This window comes from Urocampus carinirostris, chromosome 2 (assembly GCF_059441175.1).
Source record: "Urocampus carinirostris isolate Australia breed hairy pipefish chromosome 2, RoL_Ucar_1.0, whole genome shotgun sequence".
Classification (NCBI taxonomy): domain Eukaryota; kingdom Metazoa; phylum Chordata; class Actinopteri; order Syngnathiformes; family Syngnathidae; genus Urocampus; species Urocampus carinirostris.
The window spans coordinates 35,816,846-35,836,824 of record NC_142350.1 but is presented as its reverse complement, the minus strand read 5'-3'; the positions used below and the strand labels follow the sequence as shown (position 1 = coordinate 35,836,824).

At 40.2% G+C, this 19,979-nt stretch overlaps 1 protein-coding gene across 6 annotated transcripts in view; it reads left to right on the top strand.

The window, feature by feature from the left end:
- The window catches only part of vps13b (vacuolar protein sorting 13 homolog B), a 457,366-nt gene that overhangs the window by 364,129 nt on the left and 73,258 nt on the right, over window positions 1-19,979 (top strand). For all 6 annotated transcript variants that reach the window (XM_088326330.1, XM_088326329.1, XM_088326331.1 and 3 more), the window contains 4 exons: window positions 1,420-1,616; window positions 8,216-8,397; window positions 8,482-8,702; window positions 8,807-8,938. In XM_088326330.1, the coding sequence (XP_088182456.1) occupies window positions 1,420-1,616; window positions 8,216-8,397; window positions 8,482-8,702; window positions 8,807-8,938 (732 nt within the window). The remainder of the gene's footprint in view (window positions 1-1,419; window positions 1,617-8,215; window positions 8,398-8,481; window positions 8,703-8,806; window positions 8,939-19,979) is intronic.

Genomic DNA, 19,979 nt, shown 5'->3' with positions numbered 1-19,979 from the left:
TATGTGTTGAATACGATTTATCATTTAACGGAGCAGTGCATATTATTTGAATGGATGGCACTGTATGGTGTAGTGCAACTGAAAACTAGTGCTAAAAAACACAAAGAAGAATAGAAACTGCATAGACTCAAAGTGACTAAAACCCACCATTTTACTCTTTATTTTTTTTACCAGCCTTTTTTAGGATTTTGAGTACCTGTTGCAGCAGGTCAGTTCCCATTAGACGAGGCCTATGTTATGTAAAATAAGTTTCTGGACTTACGAAAAATGCATGTTTTTTCCGATAATTCAGTCATTTTTGCTTATTATTTTAATCTTTATTTTTCTTTAAAGAATTCGGTTTTTGTTTTTTACTGTAAAAAGATGCAGCTCTTTTTCCGTTAACCAGGCGGGTGGAAGTGGAGAAATGAACAATCATAGCAGAGGAAAACACTAAGTAATGTATCATGAATTTACACATTAATGAAAGATAAGCACTTGCTTATTTTGTAACTCTCAGAACAGCCAACATTCCATCTCATCCAACTGCAGTCCCAACATGTTGCTCGAGTTTATTCTTAGAGCGATAGTATCCTAGTTTACAATGTTTGTATTCAAAACACATGACACAGTGAGCATTCAACGGGGAAATGCGAGGTTTCAGATTTAATTGGGGGGACAACGCTCCGCCTTTGACATCCATGAGTACTTCTGGAAACATATGTTCATTGCATTTGACGTCACCTGTCCTTTTCTGCGCATGTGGGACACTTTTGTAGTGTACACAAATGAGATGAAGTTGCATACAAGTTCAATTTAGTTGGAAATGTGAACAATCTAAAAGAAAGAAAAAATTGTATTCCACCAAAATATCGTAATTGCGCATTAAGCTCTCTGCAGTGTGTACCCATTCTAAGTTCTCCATAAAAGGAGTTCAAGCCTGAGAGCTTAGTGTTGATGTGCCCCATCCAAGGTGATATCATCCAAGGTGATATAGATTTAAATGCTAATACACAATGGCAAATACATATTTGAACACTAGATGTTAACATGTCGTTACACCTGGCATATATTATTTTTCCTCTGAGAAGAGCCTTTTATGTCAACCCCTCTTGGGCCACAGTGTGAATTTTTCACGTCAGACACTAGTGTTAAAAAAAAAAAAATGCCTGTTAAATTTGATGCATGACAATAATATGCTCCCTAAATGAATCCAGACAACTGAAAACAATGAGCTCTTTTAAAAAAATTACTACTCGATTGTTTTCTTTCATGACCTTTCCAACTGTTTAATACTTGAGGCAACTTCAGGAGCTTATTAATCATTAGTTCTCGGATCTTTGGATTTAGAATATGAGGCGCAAATGTTTTCAGTTGTTGTTTAGAAAGAAATCTAATTTCTAAATAAATACCACATCATCTTGTTTTTCTTCACCTCAGGTACCATGCAGTCTTGAGTATTGGGATGAGCTCCAGCAGGACTTTGTTCCCTATCGTAACTTCTGTCTGTCGGAGAGTCGCGCCTGCCAGCTTCAACTTCCCAGCCTCAACTTCACTGACCAGCAGAAGGACCTGGTGGCATCAGACCTGTGGCGGATTGTCCTTAATAATAACAGTGAGGGAGGAGATGAGCACAGGTAAAACAACAAATAACATTGTTATAGACTAGTTAAGGATATGGTTTTTCGGTTCCATTTTTATAGAGATTAAATCATCTAAACCAGGGGTCGGGAACGTATGGCTATCGAGCCAAGTGTAAGTATGCCTGGCTTGGAGATAAAATTCATATTTTTAACATATTAGGGCAGGGAGTGCAGCACTGTGTTCCGCCACCAGCCTGGGTTTGACCAACCCTATGGTGGAGCCTCTGCCATGGAGGTCAAGACACATCAACTCGTCTTGTCAATGCTATGACAAACAGGCGAATATGTACAATATGGATTCTCATGTATCATGGAACAGGATGGGACTCAGCGTCCTATATGCAGGATTTGCGATGCCAAATTATGCAACTCGAGCCTCGCACCAGCAAAATTAAAGGAACAGTTATTCTGTAATGTATTTTGAGTTATTGATTTTGTTTAGCAGGGTTTATTTTGTGCACCAGAAAAAAATATATATCTTTAGTTAAAAAAATGTTTTGTTTAACTCTACAGTCGGGTTCGGTGAATGCGCATATTAAACTGGTGGGGTTCGGTAGCCCCAACAAGAACCACTGCACCGGTGACAGGAGAGCTGTAGCCTTCGTCTACCTTTAAGGATAGTAAGAAGAAATGTCATTTGGATTCTTTACATGTCTCTTAGCCAATAAGATGCATCAGAACAAATTTCTCGAGTTGTAAAAAAAATGTGACAAAAAACCATGAGGACTTTAATGATAAATGTTTGATGACAAAACCGCATGTATATAAAGGAATGGAGGACGAAAATTGAGCTCTCAATTTTAAAGGTTAGAACTGTGAGCATGTCCAATAGCTGAAGGTAAATACATCCGTATCCTTCTCACTTCCAGTGGTAAGTGTGTTTTTACAAAAGAACTCTGCTCACGCCTTGTTTTGAAACCACTGAAACAAGTATGTATATTAGCTAAGTAAGTATAATATTTTGCTTTTTGCCTCTTTGAATCAAAAAGGTTACTAAACCCTGATCTAAATCAAACCATTCAGTTTGGGGGAAAACCTGACTAACCAGCGCAGATTTGCCGTCATGTTGGCCAAACCTGTGAAGAAGTCTCATCCCAAACGCATTTTTGGGGAATTTAAACACGAGTTGTGAGCCAGGAGCTCTCAGCCAACACAGATGACCTATGAACTCACGAACCCTCATCTGAATGAATGGACAAAACTTCCCACACTTGCCTTCCAAAATTGAAAACAAATTTACCCCAGAAGAATTTAAGTTGCTTATGTTGATGTTTGTCCATTTGAAAGTTGACTTATTGTCCCATTTGTAATATACATTTATTATCTCGCTGCCTGTGTCCACACCAGTGTTAGGCGCTTTAATGTGAAACAGTCATTAGTTATATTCACTGGTTACTTTATTTGAAAAGTACCAGATTACGGACACCCAAAAGTCTCACTTTACTCTGAAAGTAACTTATCTAGTTACTTACTTGTATACTTGCATTGAAGTCGACCCGCTAAAGCTGCTTAAAACAAGCCACAAATAGAAAGAATTGAAGATTTCCTTGTCCGTTTCTGGGTACTTTCCAAGACATTTTCTTTTTTGTCCTAGCTTGGCGTGTTGCAAAAAAAAAATTGTGACGAATAAAAAGACCAAAATTACCATGAATTATATGCCCATGTTTGCCCCATTGGTTGTATTGTTCCTTTATAAGCCACTCTCCCTCCCCGTGTGCTGCCTACCATTCGCTACTCATGACACACACCCAAATATGCGTATATAAATCAACCCCCTGATTTCAGGATATTATATTATAGTTGTACATAGGGGAAACCCTAAAATTTGACCTAACTTAATCTAGGTTTATACTTTAATTAGCATTTCTGGTATCCTTCACACCTGGCGACAGTTGGATGGCGTATGGCAGGGTTCACAAACGCGGTGTCCGTGAGCACCAGGTAGCCTTTAGTAAAAAGAGTAGCCCGTGGACTGGTTCTGAAACCAGCTCACCAGTGATGGATCTTTGCGAATTTTTAAGAAATTAGAATTCCAACTGGCTTGTTTTAGTGTTTGAGCCTATTTTAAACCTACATCTGAATATTACAACCCGGAATTACCCTTTAACCGAAAAACAACCGCGACCAAATGCTAAAAGTGCTATATCTGGTCAGATCAGGAGGCTTCCCCTGCTACTAGTGATTATGGAAACCAGTACTATTTGTTTTATGTGGGGCAGCAAACCCCAACCCCCAAAGCCTGGAAAGGGATGGACACTAGCAGACTGTAGTTTCCCAAAACATACCTCATGAAAGTGGTGCCCTGACAAGCCTGGCGGTCAAGGGATCTATGAACCATAATATACGGGAGGGACAATATAAAAATATCAATAGGAAAAATGCTACACTCTCGTAATGTATCCAGTTGTAATTTGTAGGTAAATATAAACAGGCCTACCCTCATAAATTATTGCTGGCTGATTGAGGGTTGTATGTTGCATCTTGAGTGAAGGATGAACCGTTATTAATTAGAGGAGGTTTTAATTCGTGACCTGCTTTCAATAATTAGCGTAGTAACACACAACAATGTAACGACAGTTAAATCACAAAATTGTACCATTAACGTGTTAAAGGACTTGTTACGGAGAAAAGTAACTGCGTTCCAGGGATGCGTCACACAAACTAACTAGAAGTTTGTGTTGAGATGTTTGAGCTATTTTTACTGTTCTCCACAATGGGTGTGAGTGAAAGTGGAGCAGGAACACAAATCTAGGCGACTTTACTTGTCCCTTGTCCCACATATGGTGAGCAGGAGCTGGGAGTGGGTTTAGAGGGCGTTCAAATGGGCCTAATGAGATTTCCCAGCACACCGAGTGCCTGTCAGGCCTCATCCGGATTCCTTCCCGCTTACCTTGAGTGTATCTAATCGAGAGAAAGCTCACGGGAAGCATGAGAAGTAAAATCCCCCTTTGGTTTGGCTCACCAGTTGCCAGAAGGGATGGGTCAACTTGTAACACCTCAAAAAGAATGTTTTGGTCTTCCAGTCTTACTACCACTGCTTCTCTTCTCCGGTATGTCAGCGAACACATTCTGACTTCTTATGGGCTTCACGCATTCTCTTTGCATTTTCTTCCCATCCAAATTCACTTAGTTCTTTTCTCCCCTGTTTCCTCATGGGAATTAGGGAACTTTTGAGTGGAAGAGAATGTGCCAAGCCCACATTCTGTGTGGCTTAGAGAGTTAAACGAGCAGTAAGGGAAGGACCGGGAAAACATGTAAGAGAAGGAACTAAAAAAGAGAAATTGCCAGAAGGAGTGTAAAACAAAATATACATCTGACTTTCATTATGATCATACTCCAAACACTACATGTCCTTTGTTTACGTATGTGTCTTGTTCGATCACAAATGATTCAACTCTACTAACTTACTCACTTAAATGTGTACTTCAGTTTCCAGAAAAAAAACACACAAATATCCCACACAACATAAAGCGCTTATAGGGATTGTTCAATATAACATTTTAATCCCTGATCCCAATAACGCAGCCATGTTGATAGGCTGTCAACGATAATTTACCATCATATTTAAATGCGTAAACCGTAATTTTAATCACTAAACTATGTTTGCTATGAAACCTTAGGGGCCGGTCACACAGACATTTGCGGCTGAATCACGGCCAGAAATTTCTGCCTGTGAGGCGGACGCTATTGGACGCTTTGAGATCGCCATACAGACGAGATACAGCTGTGCTTAACACGCAGTCGGAAATTCGCGCGCGGGTGGCAGCTGCTCAATTCTTCAGAGCGCGGGTACACAGCCTTTCACGAGCGTATCGAGGCTGAACCACGGCCAGAAATTTCTGGCCGTGAAGCAGACACTGTTGGGCGCTGTTGGACGTTTTGAGACCGCCATATAGACGAGATACAGCAGTGCTTTTACTCGCGGTCGGAAATTCACACGCGGTTGGCCGCGCGAAAGTTTTGAGCTGCTCAAAAGTTTGAGCACGTGTTAAACCGCGTTCCGCACACGTGGTCAACACGAGGTAATGACGCGAAAATGACGCGGAACGACGTGCTCTGGCCGCGGCCAGGGCGTGGTTACACATGGGTAGGACGGGAAATTTCAGCGGGTAATCGTGGGTGGAGCATGGTAATAGCATGTTCTGCGCCTGTATCGCGGTGTTATTACGTGAAATTAGCGTGTTACGCGTGTGACAGTCAAACGCCTTTCTCCGCGTATATACAGCGCGATTTGCCGAGCACACGTCAGTTGTGCTCGAGACGTCAAGGGGGTGAACATAGATCCCCGTCAGCGTAGTGACCTCGTCTTAATCCATTTTTATTTCTTGACATTTCTTTTCAAGATAATAAAATAAAAATGATGCCATAGCTTGAAATCTTGATCTTCACGGGACTGTGTCATGAGTGGTTATGATTTCTACAGCCCGGTGTTATCCGAGAAATGCATCCCTGCCGAGATTTTCATCCCCTCGCTACTACAACCACTTTTACCTCGTTTTATCTCACTTTTAGGGAATGTAATGGCGAACATATAACCAAAACCACTTCGTCTTGCATTTGTTGGAATGTAATACAACTTAAACCATTCCGTCTTTGTTTTTGTTGTGAACGTAATCGAACGGTAAATCCTCCCCCCCCTTGCGTGAACGCGCATTCTGCTGCGCTTCCAACAAAAGCGATCGTATTCTATATAAAACGCTTATTAAAACAATAAAGCGAGCTAATTATAACAATTGGGAGATCCTAGTCTATATAACGCATTTATTTAAACAATAAAGTGCGATCGTATTCTACAAAATGCGTTTGTTAACGCGGATGAAAAAGTCAAAAGCGATCGCAGCAGAATGTGCGTTCACGCGAGGGGGTGGGGGTGTTGCGTAGGAGTCGGATTTGGGCACAACACCGGCTCGGGAGCTTTTATACCCGTGGTCCACACGAGAAAATGACTTAGAAATGACGCGATGAGGAAGCGGAACAGTCGCCGGCGTCTGTTTTGCGGGCATACCACCGATGAACAGCGGGTTGGCCAATTTTGCGCATTTTCCATCGCAGGCAACCACGGGCAAAAAAAAAACGCAAAATTTTAGCCGTGATTCAGCCGCAAACGGCTGTGTGACCGGCCCCTTAGGTTTCTAATAAAATGAATCTATCCCTACTCAGCCATTTTTGCTTAGAACAGACTTGATCCCGATCATGTTGATTGGATTAGGCAACACTTACTTATGAACTTTGAACCTTGAAGTGACTGTTATTTAGGCTGCATATATATTTATTTCAATAAATTACCATTAATGGAATGTTTGTTTTACAAATGGATATTTTTTGTTATCTGTCATACAAAATATATCTCATTTAATCCAGGTATATTCATACAGTTACTTTTCCCACTACATGTTTCTTCAATGATAAGTTGATTCTGCTTGCGTCTGTTGTTAATATTGAATACCTGAAAAGAAGATTGCATAGTAAGCCAGGGTTTTTGACTATTTTGACTGTTATTGCTCATCGTTTTTTGGTATTTTGACTGTTATGCACTGTTTTACATCATGGTCACTATTGGCCAATAATGTTGCTGTTCTTTGATACCTTCACCCTCAAGGGATGGGATTTTTAAGGGTTATTGTTCTATCTTCGTTATTCATTATCCATTATCCGTTATCGGTTAGTTCATAATACGCTACAAAGCCTAGGAGCCGGGACATTTACTCTCAGCCAAAAGGCCAAGCTAAGGTCCTAACCCTAAAGCCTTGCTGCGATCATTGCGAGCCGCGCATGCTGGTGTCGTTACGTTTCTAAGAATCAGCAATTACACAACTTCAGAACCACAAGGGTGGATCTGCTTTTCATAGGCTAGGACTTGATAAAAAGGAAGGGCTCAGGGAAGGACTTTTAGAACATATTGGAATGTTGCATCTTGACGGTTGTGTTAACAGTCCTCTCCTGCTCTCCTTGCAAGTTCAGAAATCATCGACGTCTTATTTTGAGTGTTTAAGAAACTATGAACATATCAATCAAGGTACTGATGAGTTCCGTTAGTGTGCTATCCATGTAACCCAAATAGTCGATGGTATCCCGATAGTCGGATGCAGTGAAGTCAAAATCGTAGGTTCAAATTTTTACCCAAACAGTGTTTAGTAATGCAAAACAAGCTGTTGGGTAACAAATCATTTAATACAAATACCAGAAGGGCATATAGTGATTATGTTTTTTAGCACTTTTTACCTTTTTATGAGTCTGAAATCGGCGGAACAAAGCTGCACTCCGTGCTTTATTGTTCAATTAATTTATGCTTCTAGTCAGTGTCAGCAAAAAGATCAGTCCCAACAAAACTTGTTCAAAATTCCTTTTAAGAACAAATCCTCTGATGGCATAATGTTTTCCATCCCAACCAGGACAAAACAGAAGTTTTTAGATATTGATCGTGAGGCTCAGGAAGTGAAACATTCAGCGATAGTTGCAGCGATATCATTACAATTGAAATTGATTGGACCGATTGATTTATTGATACTGTACATTAACTGAGTAGGTGTATCACTTGATCATGAACTTTGAATTTAGCAAGTCTCCTACGTGTTTTTTCTTTTCGCCCCCAGTTCAGATAGTGAAAGTGGATACCAACTTCCATGCGATCAGTTAGTATCTCCCTTGGCCTTGGCAGCTTGCACACGTGTGGACTCCTGCTTTGCACCTTGGTTTGTCCCATCCTTGGCTGTGTCCCTGCAGCTATCACAGATACAAGTTCACTTCTGCCACCATTTAGAACAATTGGGAACAGGTCAGTGTTTGATTTATATCCAACTCGGGTAACATTACAAATTTGCGGGAAGCATGTTTAAAGAATTGTTCGCCCTCTTTACAGTTGCGTCTCCAAAACTTCGACCGTTCCTGCCAGACAGGAAGATCCCTCAGAAACAAGAGTTTTTGGTCATCAGTATTCGTGAGCCACAGAATTTCCTGCGTCGATGGACCAGCAGACCCAGGCAGTGTCTAGAGTTCAACTTCTCGACCCAGCTTGATTGCAAGCTGCTGGAGTATCGAAACTTAACACACCTGCAGGTTCTGCAGCCCTGTGTAATGCAGGTATCTCAAAATTATACATTTATATTTGAAGAACAATCTTTCCATCTCCTGTATTCTTTATGACGTATTGTATTATAAGTACTTGTCTGTATGCTGTGTTTTAGGGCCAAGCTACAGCTATGTGTTGTCCTCAAAGCAATGTGTGGGATGCAAACTTCTTCATGGAACCCATGTTTGCCACTATCAGTCAGTATGCCATCCACACGTTGGACACCGCCCTGAAGAGCTGGCAACAGGTAATATAGGCATCAACTCGGCTACATCAGTAGTTATTATGAATATACCAAAATGGGAATACAATATTAAAAATGCATTCTAAATGAAACGTTTGTGGGACATGAAATGCATCTTAGGCGAACGCCATTTTTCCAATTCCTGTCAATTAAAATAAAAGGGCTCAGTTTTAATACGTCTCCTGGCCAAACCTAGAAAGCTGGTGATTTTTGCTTTTGTTAATATATGTTTGGAATAATAAGAACGCTCAAAACGGGTGGGCAAACGTTTTGTGTCGTGGGCCGCATTGGATTTGAAAATTTGGCCGAGTGGCCTGGCTAAAAAAATAAAATAAAGATTGATTGGATTTTTTTGTTTATGACAAGTCTAAAATCTGATACCTCTGCAATAGATAAAGGAAAAAAAGATAATGTAAGCTCATCTCATTTTTGCAATATGTATTAATGAATGAATATGCGTGGTTTTGAAACACTCAAAATCAAAGCAAATTGATATAATATGTCCCTTTTTAATCCCTTAATTTAATGATATGCATGATATGGTTTTTAAACTTTGTGACAGACAGAAACTGGTGATGGATTTTGAAACATTGGAACAACTCCAAGGATTACTGGAAGACAAACTAACAGTTGAAAATGAATGTATTTCACTGATAGTTTTGCAGAAGCCAATATCCACATAAAAGCCATCCATTGTTTGATTTAATCGTTCCCAAGTGAATTTGAATTTGAATATGTTCTAACATTTGATTTAAAACTCCAGATAGTTCTCCCCAAATAGTTCCTCAGCGGGAGGCCACCACAAATTGTGTTAAGACGATGTCGGCATTTTAGTAAGAACTGTTTTTGTGATTGTCTACAAGTCAGCTCTTTCATTATTCAGCTCACAAATGCTTTTTACTCATGCTAATGTTGCAATTTTATTGGAACAAATACTCCAGACATGTTTTTAATTGCTCTTTATCATGACTCCTAATTTTTCTTGGGCCAATCTGGCAGGCATCAAAATGTGTGCAATATAATTTCCCTTTCAGAAGGAACGAAAATCAACTTCTGCAATTTGTATTTATTTTCAAGTCTGATAAATCAAACCACTAGTGTTGAGGTGTTCACATTCACATTTTCCAACACCTAATTCTGCGAAATGAATGGGCAGCAAAATTGTGCAATGGTTGCACTTACAGGACTATTGCACATTACTCCTTTTTTTTACCGTTTTTAAGTAGCAGGCTAAATGCATATGTTTGGGTAATTCCCTGACCATTTTGAATCTAGTATGAGACCAGTTTATATATACCGCTACTTCATGGATTTGCATTGTACATTATGTTCTCCATTTTGATCGGCTAAACGGTATCCCCTATTAATTGACGGTACTGTGGTTGTTGGTAATAATGAACAAATGTTGATGCAGTCAGTACTTTTATTTCTTAAACAAATGCTTAAGCCTTTAAAAAGGGTTTGTTTTTTTGTTCTCAGTGTATGATAGTGTTTTCAATTCAACTAGTTGCAAAGAAATAAAAGCTTTCTACTTATCAAGGGCTCTATTTGGAACGTAACCCCCGCGATAAATCAGGTAGTACTCGTTATAAAATGCTTAAAGGAATAGAAAGAATACTTAGTTCACCGACAACAGAACTATGTCCCTATTTGTAATTTGCAACAAAAACCTCAGCAAAACTGGAAATTCAAGCTGCTATAACAGCTTCAGTGACTTAGTTTTTTGTCTTAAGGATCAAAATGGTCTCGTATTGACCCCCAGTTGATTATTCAGTCATAATTATATTCATTTTTACGTGAGTCTGTCCTGTTTTGTTCTTTCACCAGTGCTCGCGATCATATCTAATGTCTTTTGGTTTGTCCAAAAAGTTTGGGACAATTTGTTGTTCTTAAACTATATGATAGTACTTAACGTTCAAACGGTTAATTTAGGGATTCCAAGATGTTGAGCTGCTTTTCTTTACGTTTATTTGTGGTACAAACATGTGAAATCTGATCAATCTCAAGAAATAACCAAAATTTCTGATATAGACGATGCACAAGCCAATATTCTTCATTTCACAAAAAGTAATTTGGAATTTTATGTTTTGCCTTATGCTCATAGAACGTACAGATTACACTGGGGTCATCCTGTGAAGCTCATTAAATTCAAAGAATGCTTTGGGGTCTGTTTTAAGACTTGAGCACGTTAGTCCTCGCAGTTCCTCGTTTCTCAGCACTCAGCAGAGCCTTTGGTAGCCGGCAATTTGCGGCGTTTGAAGCGATGCCCAAGAAAATATTGTAACATTTGAGTGATGACACCTGCCAAGACTTCATCTGGCCTGGTCCCTCCTCCTTCTTTTCTACCACACGTACATGCTCGCACACTGGGGACCTTCTGGCTTCACATGGCTCTGCTCAGCTGTGCTGACTCATTATACTGGCCCCTAGAGACATGAAGAACCCTGATGGGTTCACTTGTGAGAAATAATAGCTGTTAGAGGTGTTTATATTGAAAAACAGCTGTGGGCTCTACCTGTAGAAAATAAAATAGATAAAATCAAATAGTCAGTGTTAATATAATCTTACTGCACTTTTAATATTACTACTACTCGCTACTTCACGAACTTTCAGTGCATTGTGTGCTTTGCTTTCTGATTGGCTAAACAGAGAAAGATTCTTGCTGTCACCATCAAAGTTGGACGCTTAGACCCACTAAACCTGCTATGGAGCTACTAGCGGGTCTTTAGCCTGGCACTTTTTTGAAAATTTATAATAGAAAAATATCTGGTCTCTGTGTAACACAACCAGAAGGTAAATGCAGTTATCCATAAGGTCCACATGATGGAGGCAAAGTATCATTAAAGTAAAGTGTATTGTTTCCTTAATCTCTACAGTTGTGCAATAAAACAGCAAGATGATTTTTAAATTTATAAATTTTCCGTACATAACTTATTTGTAAAAAAAAGAAAGAAAAAAAGGAAATAGGTTAAAATGTACAGTACTTTTTTGTTACTTTAGTCTGTAATTTGGGTTTGTTATAGAGTAATGAAATAAATAATTAAATGAATGAATAAGTAAATTAAGGCTAATACAGACACTGCCCTTCTTACGAACGAGAGGTTCCGGACGATCGTTCGTAAGTTGAATTTGTTTGTAAGTTGCTTCAGAGCTATCTTTTCTATGATTAAGGTTTGTATAAGTATGTTTAGGGCGTGTATAAGTAACCTGTATTGTTTCGTACTAAAAAAATAAAGATAAAGTTAAGTTTGACTTACTTTTGGAAGATGGGCCTCAAGAGGTCCTCCTCTGTGGTAAAAAGTGGCCAAAAAAAAGCAACCGACCATTTTCTCAACCGCATCAAGCTTATTCCACTTTCATTACAAAAGAAACGGCTCACCTCTTCTTTACACCAACCATATTAAGATATTAAACAATAGAAATGTCAGAGTTCTTAGCGTGCTAGAGTAGAGTGTAAAATGTTTACACACGAACTAGGAAGAGGAAGCGGATTTTTTTTTTATTCCGGGTGGATGCTGGTAGTGGCGGAAAAAAGCACAACAGTAATGTCCTATACTCGGAAAAAGATTCATAATCTAACTTACAGCAATGTCGAAATCCCGAAAAAAATGTTCGTATCTACCATTTATTGTTAGTAAAATGGTTGTAAGTAGGGGAGCGTCTGTACTTCCTATGCCCTGACTATCGCAGGACAATTTTGCACCACAACCCCTGTAAAAAACTATGGATTACTGTTCTCCATCACCTAAGACCTACCGTAATTTCCGGACTATAAGCCACCGCCGATTCATTTTTGAAGAAATATACATTTGGTTGATCCATAATCCGCACTTTACCATAAGCTGCATGTGCCCATGTGCACGGATGAAATATCAGCCATCTGCTCGGTGTGCTTTCACCCTGCCTTCAAGAATTTGTTGCAGTTATGGCCACCTGCGTTCCATCCCCCTAAAGTTTTTTTTTTTACTTTTTGCATTGTTCCATTTCTTCTTGCTGCCCTTTCCAGTGTCTCTCCATCAACTAATCCATGCAAAGATTACATGCAGCAGTTCTATTTCCTTCTTTATCAGCCAGCTCAACCTAAAAGCTGCGTCAATTGCTTTTCTTTTTGCGTTTTCCGTGATTTGGGTGAGTTTATGCAAATGTTATTTCCGTAAAAAGGGCCGTTTGTTAAAGTTCTTCTTCTATGTTGTTCATTGGCTGTTGGCCCTACAATAATATTCTTCAAAAAATAATTATATTGTGCCTCATTATCCATATAGTGCAAAATATATAATTATCACATGATTTTTTTTTTTAAATTTGCAATCTACCCTATGTTTTAATATCTGTTCGGGGTTCGTGCGGGTGTTTGTAATCTTTGAAAATGCCTAAATCTGATGTTGTGCTTCAAAGGATTGAAAAGTGCTTGAATTTTCAGTGTTTGTAAATGCTTGAAATTGTTCTCATGTTTCTCAATAAGTCTGCTTGAAAATGACTCAGACACTGCTCTCTAGCGGTATTGCTTTGCCATCGCAATTCCTCATGATTAACGGCAGTCAGCCTTATTGTGTATGACATTGTCCTATGAAGCGTCATTGGCCCCTACAGGTTGCTTAAAGAGGACCGGTGCTTGCTACACCTAAACAGGGCACTATGAAATGTGTATTATTGCAATAATTATGTATCAATAATGGACATTTATTATGGGCCTTGCAAAAAAAATTAAGCTAGCGTTTCTTAGGGGTAAATGTTATTGGGATGAACTTCCTGCATCGGAAAATGTCAAGTCAAGTCAAGCTCAATATGACCGTAATTTTTACCCAACACCTAAATAGGGAGCGATGAATATTTACGTATTGTTCGGATCCAAGAATATACTTGCGATTTACTCAAGATTTCCATATTTCTTGTCTTGATAAATGCACGCAGAAGATTAAAAAAACACATATACAGTAATCCCTCGATTATCGCGGACAATGGGGACCAAAACCACCCGCAAAAAGTGAAAATCTGTGATGTAGGGCCCCCCCCCTTTAAAAATGCTTAAAAAAAAATAATTTCTTTTTATTATTATTTTATGTTATCATTATTATTTTTTTAGACCGGCGAAGCTCTGAACTTTCAAAAATGCTTAAAAAAAACAAAAAAAAGTTTTTTTTTTTTTTTTTTTTTTTTTATTATTTTATTTAATTATTATTATTTTTTAGACCCACGAAGCTCTGAACCCGCGAATGTGGAACCGCGAAGTAGCAAGGTCCCGCTGTATAGACATATTTGTGGATCTGAAAAATATGTCATTCACTTTGCAAAATTGTCTTTGAAGGTCCTTAAAAGTGCTTGAATTTGGCCATGAAAGAATGCGTACGAATCCTTTCGGTTTATGCTCCTGGCCAAAAATGTTCATTACGTTGCATCCTTCTAATTAGTTATGTTTTATGATGGATCGTTATTGAGCATTGCTTTCATTCCCATTCTTATAGACTAAAGCACAGTCCCAATTTATGCCCGTTACAGTAGCCATAAATAATGCTTGTATGAATAAGCACTCTAGTGAAAACCTGTAATGACGCACTGAAGTAATGTTTTGGACACCTTGATGTATTTACCCAACTTGCCAAGCAGGACTACACGGTCATTCACAATCCCACGGGGATTTTTTGAAATTCGCTTGAGGTTTGTCAGGGGAGTTGTTGAGTTTATGCATTGTTTTGATTGGAGCAAACAGCAGCAACCTTGGAACTTGGACATAACTACTTTAACCACTTTGCTTAACACGAGTGGGAAACACACCATAATTATGAGGTAAATGTACCGCATGTGGGTACGGTCGTTTCTGAAGCGTGGGTAGAAACGGGGTCAGTCACAAAACACGGATCTGCTAAAGTCCTTTTGACTTTAAACTCCAAATTGAAAAGCTACTTAGTCGGGCATGTGAACCGCCTTTGTCTTTCCACAACAGAAGGATGTACCCTCACTTGTTGTAAACATGTTGTGACTCCAATAGCCGCTTGTTTCAAGACTGCCAGGCAGGTCCGTTGTGATGTGGCCTTACGGTTTGCCATTCAAGCATTGACAAGAATCCTCAACTACCACATAAGTTAATGCCATTAGTCCCATGTATGGTCGGACTTGAACCAGAGCAGTTCTAACACTTCCAGATGCATGGTAATAAACATGAATAAAACTGCTGCTTTCTTACATGGTTGTGATTTATATGTATACATCCATACACAGTATTGATGTCATGGCAACATTGGTTGCCGTTTTATCCATTAAGAAAACAAGCGTTTTTCTGCCACCTGAGGTTTAAAAGCCAAATGGCTTCTCAATGTCAATAGCCTTCACCTGTAACATCTAGTTTTGACTTTAAGTCCGTTCTTTCCATCAGTCAAACATTAGTAAACAGTAATAAAATGGGAAATAGCATAATAACTATGAGTATGTTCTTTTTTACTGTATCTAGAGTGGCCCCTCTACATACAAGCTAATTCCAATACGAGACATTCGAGATACGATATGTCTTTCTTGCAATCATCTTGCCCCGACGTACGGAAGAACATCCAAATTACAAGAATTTCTAGATGCTACCACGGGATATCACCAGCATCAATTTGTCATACATAGCACGTGTGTTTCCCGCCATACAGACCTCCTTGCGCACATGACGAAGTAATAGAGAGGAGACCAAATATTGAGAAATCTCTCAGTTTTCGAGGTTAATGGGGACCAGACCCCCAAGCAAAAAGTGTAAATCCGCGAAGTAGCGTCGCACCTTTAGAAAAAAACCCAAGTGTCTAACTTATCTCGAGGTGAGGTCAATACTGACAAAGAGTATCCAACTGTAACAAAATAACAACTATAGATTTACAAATAATAACACACAACACATAATTGCAGTTAAATAAATGGTTGTATTAAAACCATTTTAGTGAATTTATTAAAAGTGATTTAGAGAGTGGCTGGCTAGCTGCACACTACTATCAGGAGTCCTAGGATTGAGCCAAGTCTCCGCAATTATTAAAATACAACAGTCCTGAATATAGCGGTTTCCCACGAGTTTTAGCTCCAGGTCATCAGTTTCATGGGTAATGGATCTGGCATTACTGCAAGAAAGGCTGCGTAGGTTGTGAAGGGTTGCTACATAGTTTATCCGTAGCAGGAGTCCGGACCTGCCTTTTCTTCTCCTGACCCGCCATTTCCACGGAGCACCTGCTGGTGATCACAGCAATTCTTTGCGCTCTTTTGACTTGGTCAGAGTCCGATTTTCTTTTCAATGTAACTAGCCGCTAAAATACTGGCTCAACTGAGCTCCAAAGATTGTATGGGGGTAAGGGAGGGCGGGGGCCGTATGAACACATTGACTTATGCCCGCCTGCTGTTTGACTGACGGCAGGCAGCAGCCTATCACAGTCATGCAAACAGTCACACCCACCCAACAAACACACATACAACCTGCCTCTTGTAATAGCTGTGTGTTCTCTGTCTGAAAATGTATAAGCATACGTTGATATTAATGAAAATAAAAAAATTAATAATCTGTAGAGGGTTGAATCAGTGATAACCAAAGCGTGAAGTAGCGAGGTGTTGCTGTACTCTTTAAAAAATAAAAGCACACAGTCCGCAAACAAATATATTAATTGCGTCACAATGTGGTACTTTTCTGTACTAGACATTTCCACGCTGATTTTTCCAAGCCTGGTACCTTGGCATTGGCTGATTGACTAGGTAGGGGCAGTGCCATTGGGGGACGCGCCGCTGACGTGGGGCCCAACCAGGCACTGTAGCTGGGGAGATCCGCAGGGACGTCCCGGCGCGTTTCTTAACTTACTGCTGACTATCTGCCTCGAGAAAAAAAGAAAAGAAAGAACAAACTGCATCGTATTGTATACCGCAGTGTTTAAAATGTAAAAATAGAAGAAGCGGCTTGTAATCCAGGATTTACGGTATTTGAATGTGTTTTGGGTGATCAGGAATAGTTGTTCTAAAGGCTATTTAGGGTAAACATGGATGCTTTTGGGAGGCCGTGAACGGATGACTCGGCTTTCAGTTATTTTGTATTGGTAAGATTCACTCAAGGTATGGGAAATTCTAGATACGAGAACCATCCAAGAACAGATTAACCTCGTATGTAAAGGAATCACAGTATTTTTTTCCCATGTTCCTCTTTTTTGGAGGGATTCATCCCGTCTCTTTGAACTAGTTTTGTCCCAACCTCAGCCCCCTTCAAGATCTAACCTCAAGATTCAAGCCTCCATTTTCAATTCTTCATCTCCATCTTTGCTCCACTCTTCCCCCCAAACCTCAGGGAAGTGGCTTTGGGAAGAAGCCACACAAAAGCGTTGGGCTATGTATTTTCTCATCAAATCTTCCCAAGCCTTTTGTATATCCAAGTTATATCCAAGTTTTCCTCTTTGTCTACTGAATGCATGCATAGCCAGACTCAAACAGAAATTCTGTGTGCGCATTGTGTTCCTTCCGTGGCAAATTGAAACAATGTGTCAAAAGATGCTTTTCTCGGTAGTAGCAAATGAATGGGCACGAGTCATCTGTAGAAGAATATTGAGATGAGAGGTAATTCTCGGCGGCCTCTGTGCAGCTTACAGACATTTTTTATTAAGATAAACCCCTTGAGACGAAACATCAGGTTTTCAAGGGGGTCCAATCATACATTACAAGCATCAAAATAAAAGCCAAAAAGAACATACCAGGATAAGACAAGAGTACGTAAAACTAATACAGCTAAACAATGAAGCAAAACACAGTTAAAACCTGAATTCTTGGGTGAACATTGAATTTAATAAGAAATCTCCAGTTTGTTGAAAACTACTCAAAATTAAAATAAGTATTTTTGCAAAAGTCACCACAACATTGTGTGATTTCGAGCAATGGTCATAAACTTATTCTGTACCATGGACCGATTTGATGTCTGACTGGACTGGACTGCCAACACCGAAGCTCTATGCAGGAAAGGTCAAAGCCGACTGTACTTCCTCAGAAGGCCTTCGACATCTGCAAAAAGCTCCTGCAAATGTTCTATGAGACTGTTGGGGCAAGCGCCCTCTTCTATGCGGTAGTGTGTTGGGGAGGCAGCGCAAAGAAGAAGGATGCCTCTCGTCTTAATAGACTGGTGAGGAAAGCGGGCTCTGTTGTGGGCACAGAGCTGGACAGCCTGACAACTGTAGCTGAGAGACGGGCACTGAAAAAGCTGCGGTCAATCATGGACAATTCATCACATCCACTACACAGCATCATCTCCAAATGGAAGAACAGCTTCAGCAACAGACTGCTGTCACAGTCTTGTTCCACGGACAGACTGAGGAGATCATTTCTTCCTCATGCCATGAGGCTCTTTAACTCCACCCGGGGGAGTAAAAGCCCACAATAAACCCCGCCCCCACATTTGCATATGAACCTATTTTTATTACCGTGTGTGTTTTATATAGCACTATTTAGATACTCTATCAACACATTAGAATAGAATAGAATATATCGTCCCACCGGCAGGAGGCCCCGAGGGCGACCCAGGACACGCTGGAGAGACTATGTCTCTCGGCTGGCTTGGGAACGCCTCGCCCTGATGAGCTGGAGGAGGTGCCTGGGGATAGGGACGTCTGGGCTTCCCTTTTAAGGCTGCTGCTCCCGCGACCCGACCTCGGATAAGCGGAAGATATTGGATGGATGGATACGTTTATTGTCATTGTTACAAAATGGGTTGACCATATTGTGACAACCAAACTGGACGTCGCACTCCAGTTTCACATTTAAAAGTGAGGATAAATGAAAACAAAGAAGATAAAGGAATAAAGAAGATAAAACGTTATAATTTACACAATATTTACACAAGAAGTGTGGGCATGTAGGATGTTAGATACAGTTTTGGAATCATATTAGTGCAATATGCGGTAGTGCAAAAATAGGCAACATTGTGCAAAGTGAGCATAGGCATGAATACAATTTTACATCTGTATGAAATAGTGTGTTTGCAAGAGTTTCAGTTTGTTGTGCTGTGTGTGTTAAGGGTGGTAATGGCTCTGGGGAAGAAACTGTCTCTGAGTCTGTTTTTGTTTTGTGTGACCTGTAGCGTCTGCCGGAAGGGCATCAGGTCAAAGAGGTGGTGCCGGGGTGAGAAAAGTCCTTGATGTTTTCTGTTCTGCTGAGGTAGCAAAAGCAGGCAATGTCCTCCAGACTGGGTAGAGAGCTACATATGGTATTTAAGTATTCCATTTCTTTTACTTTATTATTGTTTTCTTTTCAACACAAGGATACTGCTGGAAGTGTGGATTTCCCTATGGGGAGGAATAAAGTATCCATCTATCTATCTATCTATCTATCTATCTATCTATCTATCTATCTATCTATCTATCTATCTATCTATCTATCTATCTATCTATCTATCTATCTATCTCTCTATCTACAAGCCAACCACCGCCCCACTAGCATGGACTTCCTGAATGACCTCAACAACTTCTTTGGGAGGTTCGAGGCACAAAATGGCACCCCTGCAGCGAAAGCGGTTCCACATCAGGACGAAAGAGCACTCCTCCTGGACTCAACTGACGTGAAGAAGACCCTGAGAAGGGTTAACACACGGAAGGCTCCAGGCCCGGACAACATTCCAGGGCGGGTCCTTAGGGAGTGCGCCGATCAGCTGGCTTGTGTCCTAACAGACATTTTCAACACCTCGCTAGACCAACCAACGGTACCATCATGCTTCAAGATTGCCACCATCATCCCAGTGCCAAAGAATCCCCAGATCTTATAATTCAACGATTACCGGCCCGTTGCACTGACTCCCATCATAATGAAGTGCTTTGAGAGACTGGTTAATGAGTACATCACCTCCAGTCTCCCCTCCTCACTCGACCCCTTTCAGTTTGCCTACCAGACAAACCGCTCCACCGGGGATGCCATCTCCTCTGCGCTTCACCTGAGCCTGACACACCTATAGGAGAAGAACACCCTATGCGGATGCTGTTCCTGGACAGTTCAGCATTCAACACCATCATCCCACAACACCTGGTAGACAAAATGAGACTCCTGGGTAACAATTTAGTATATTATT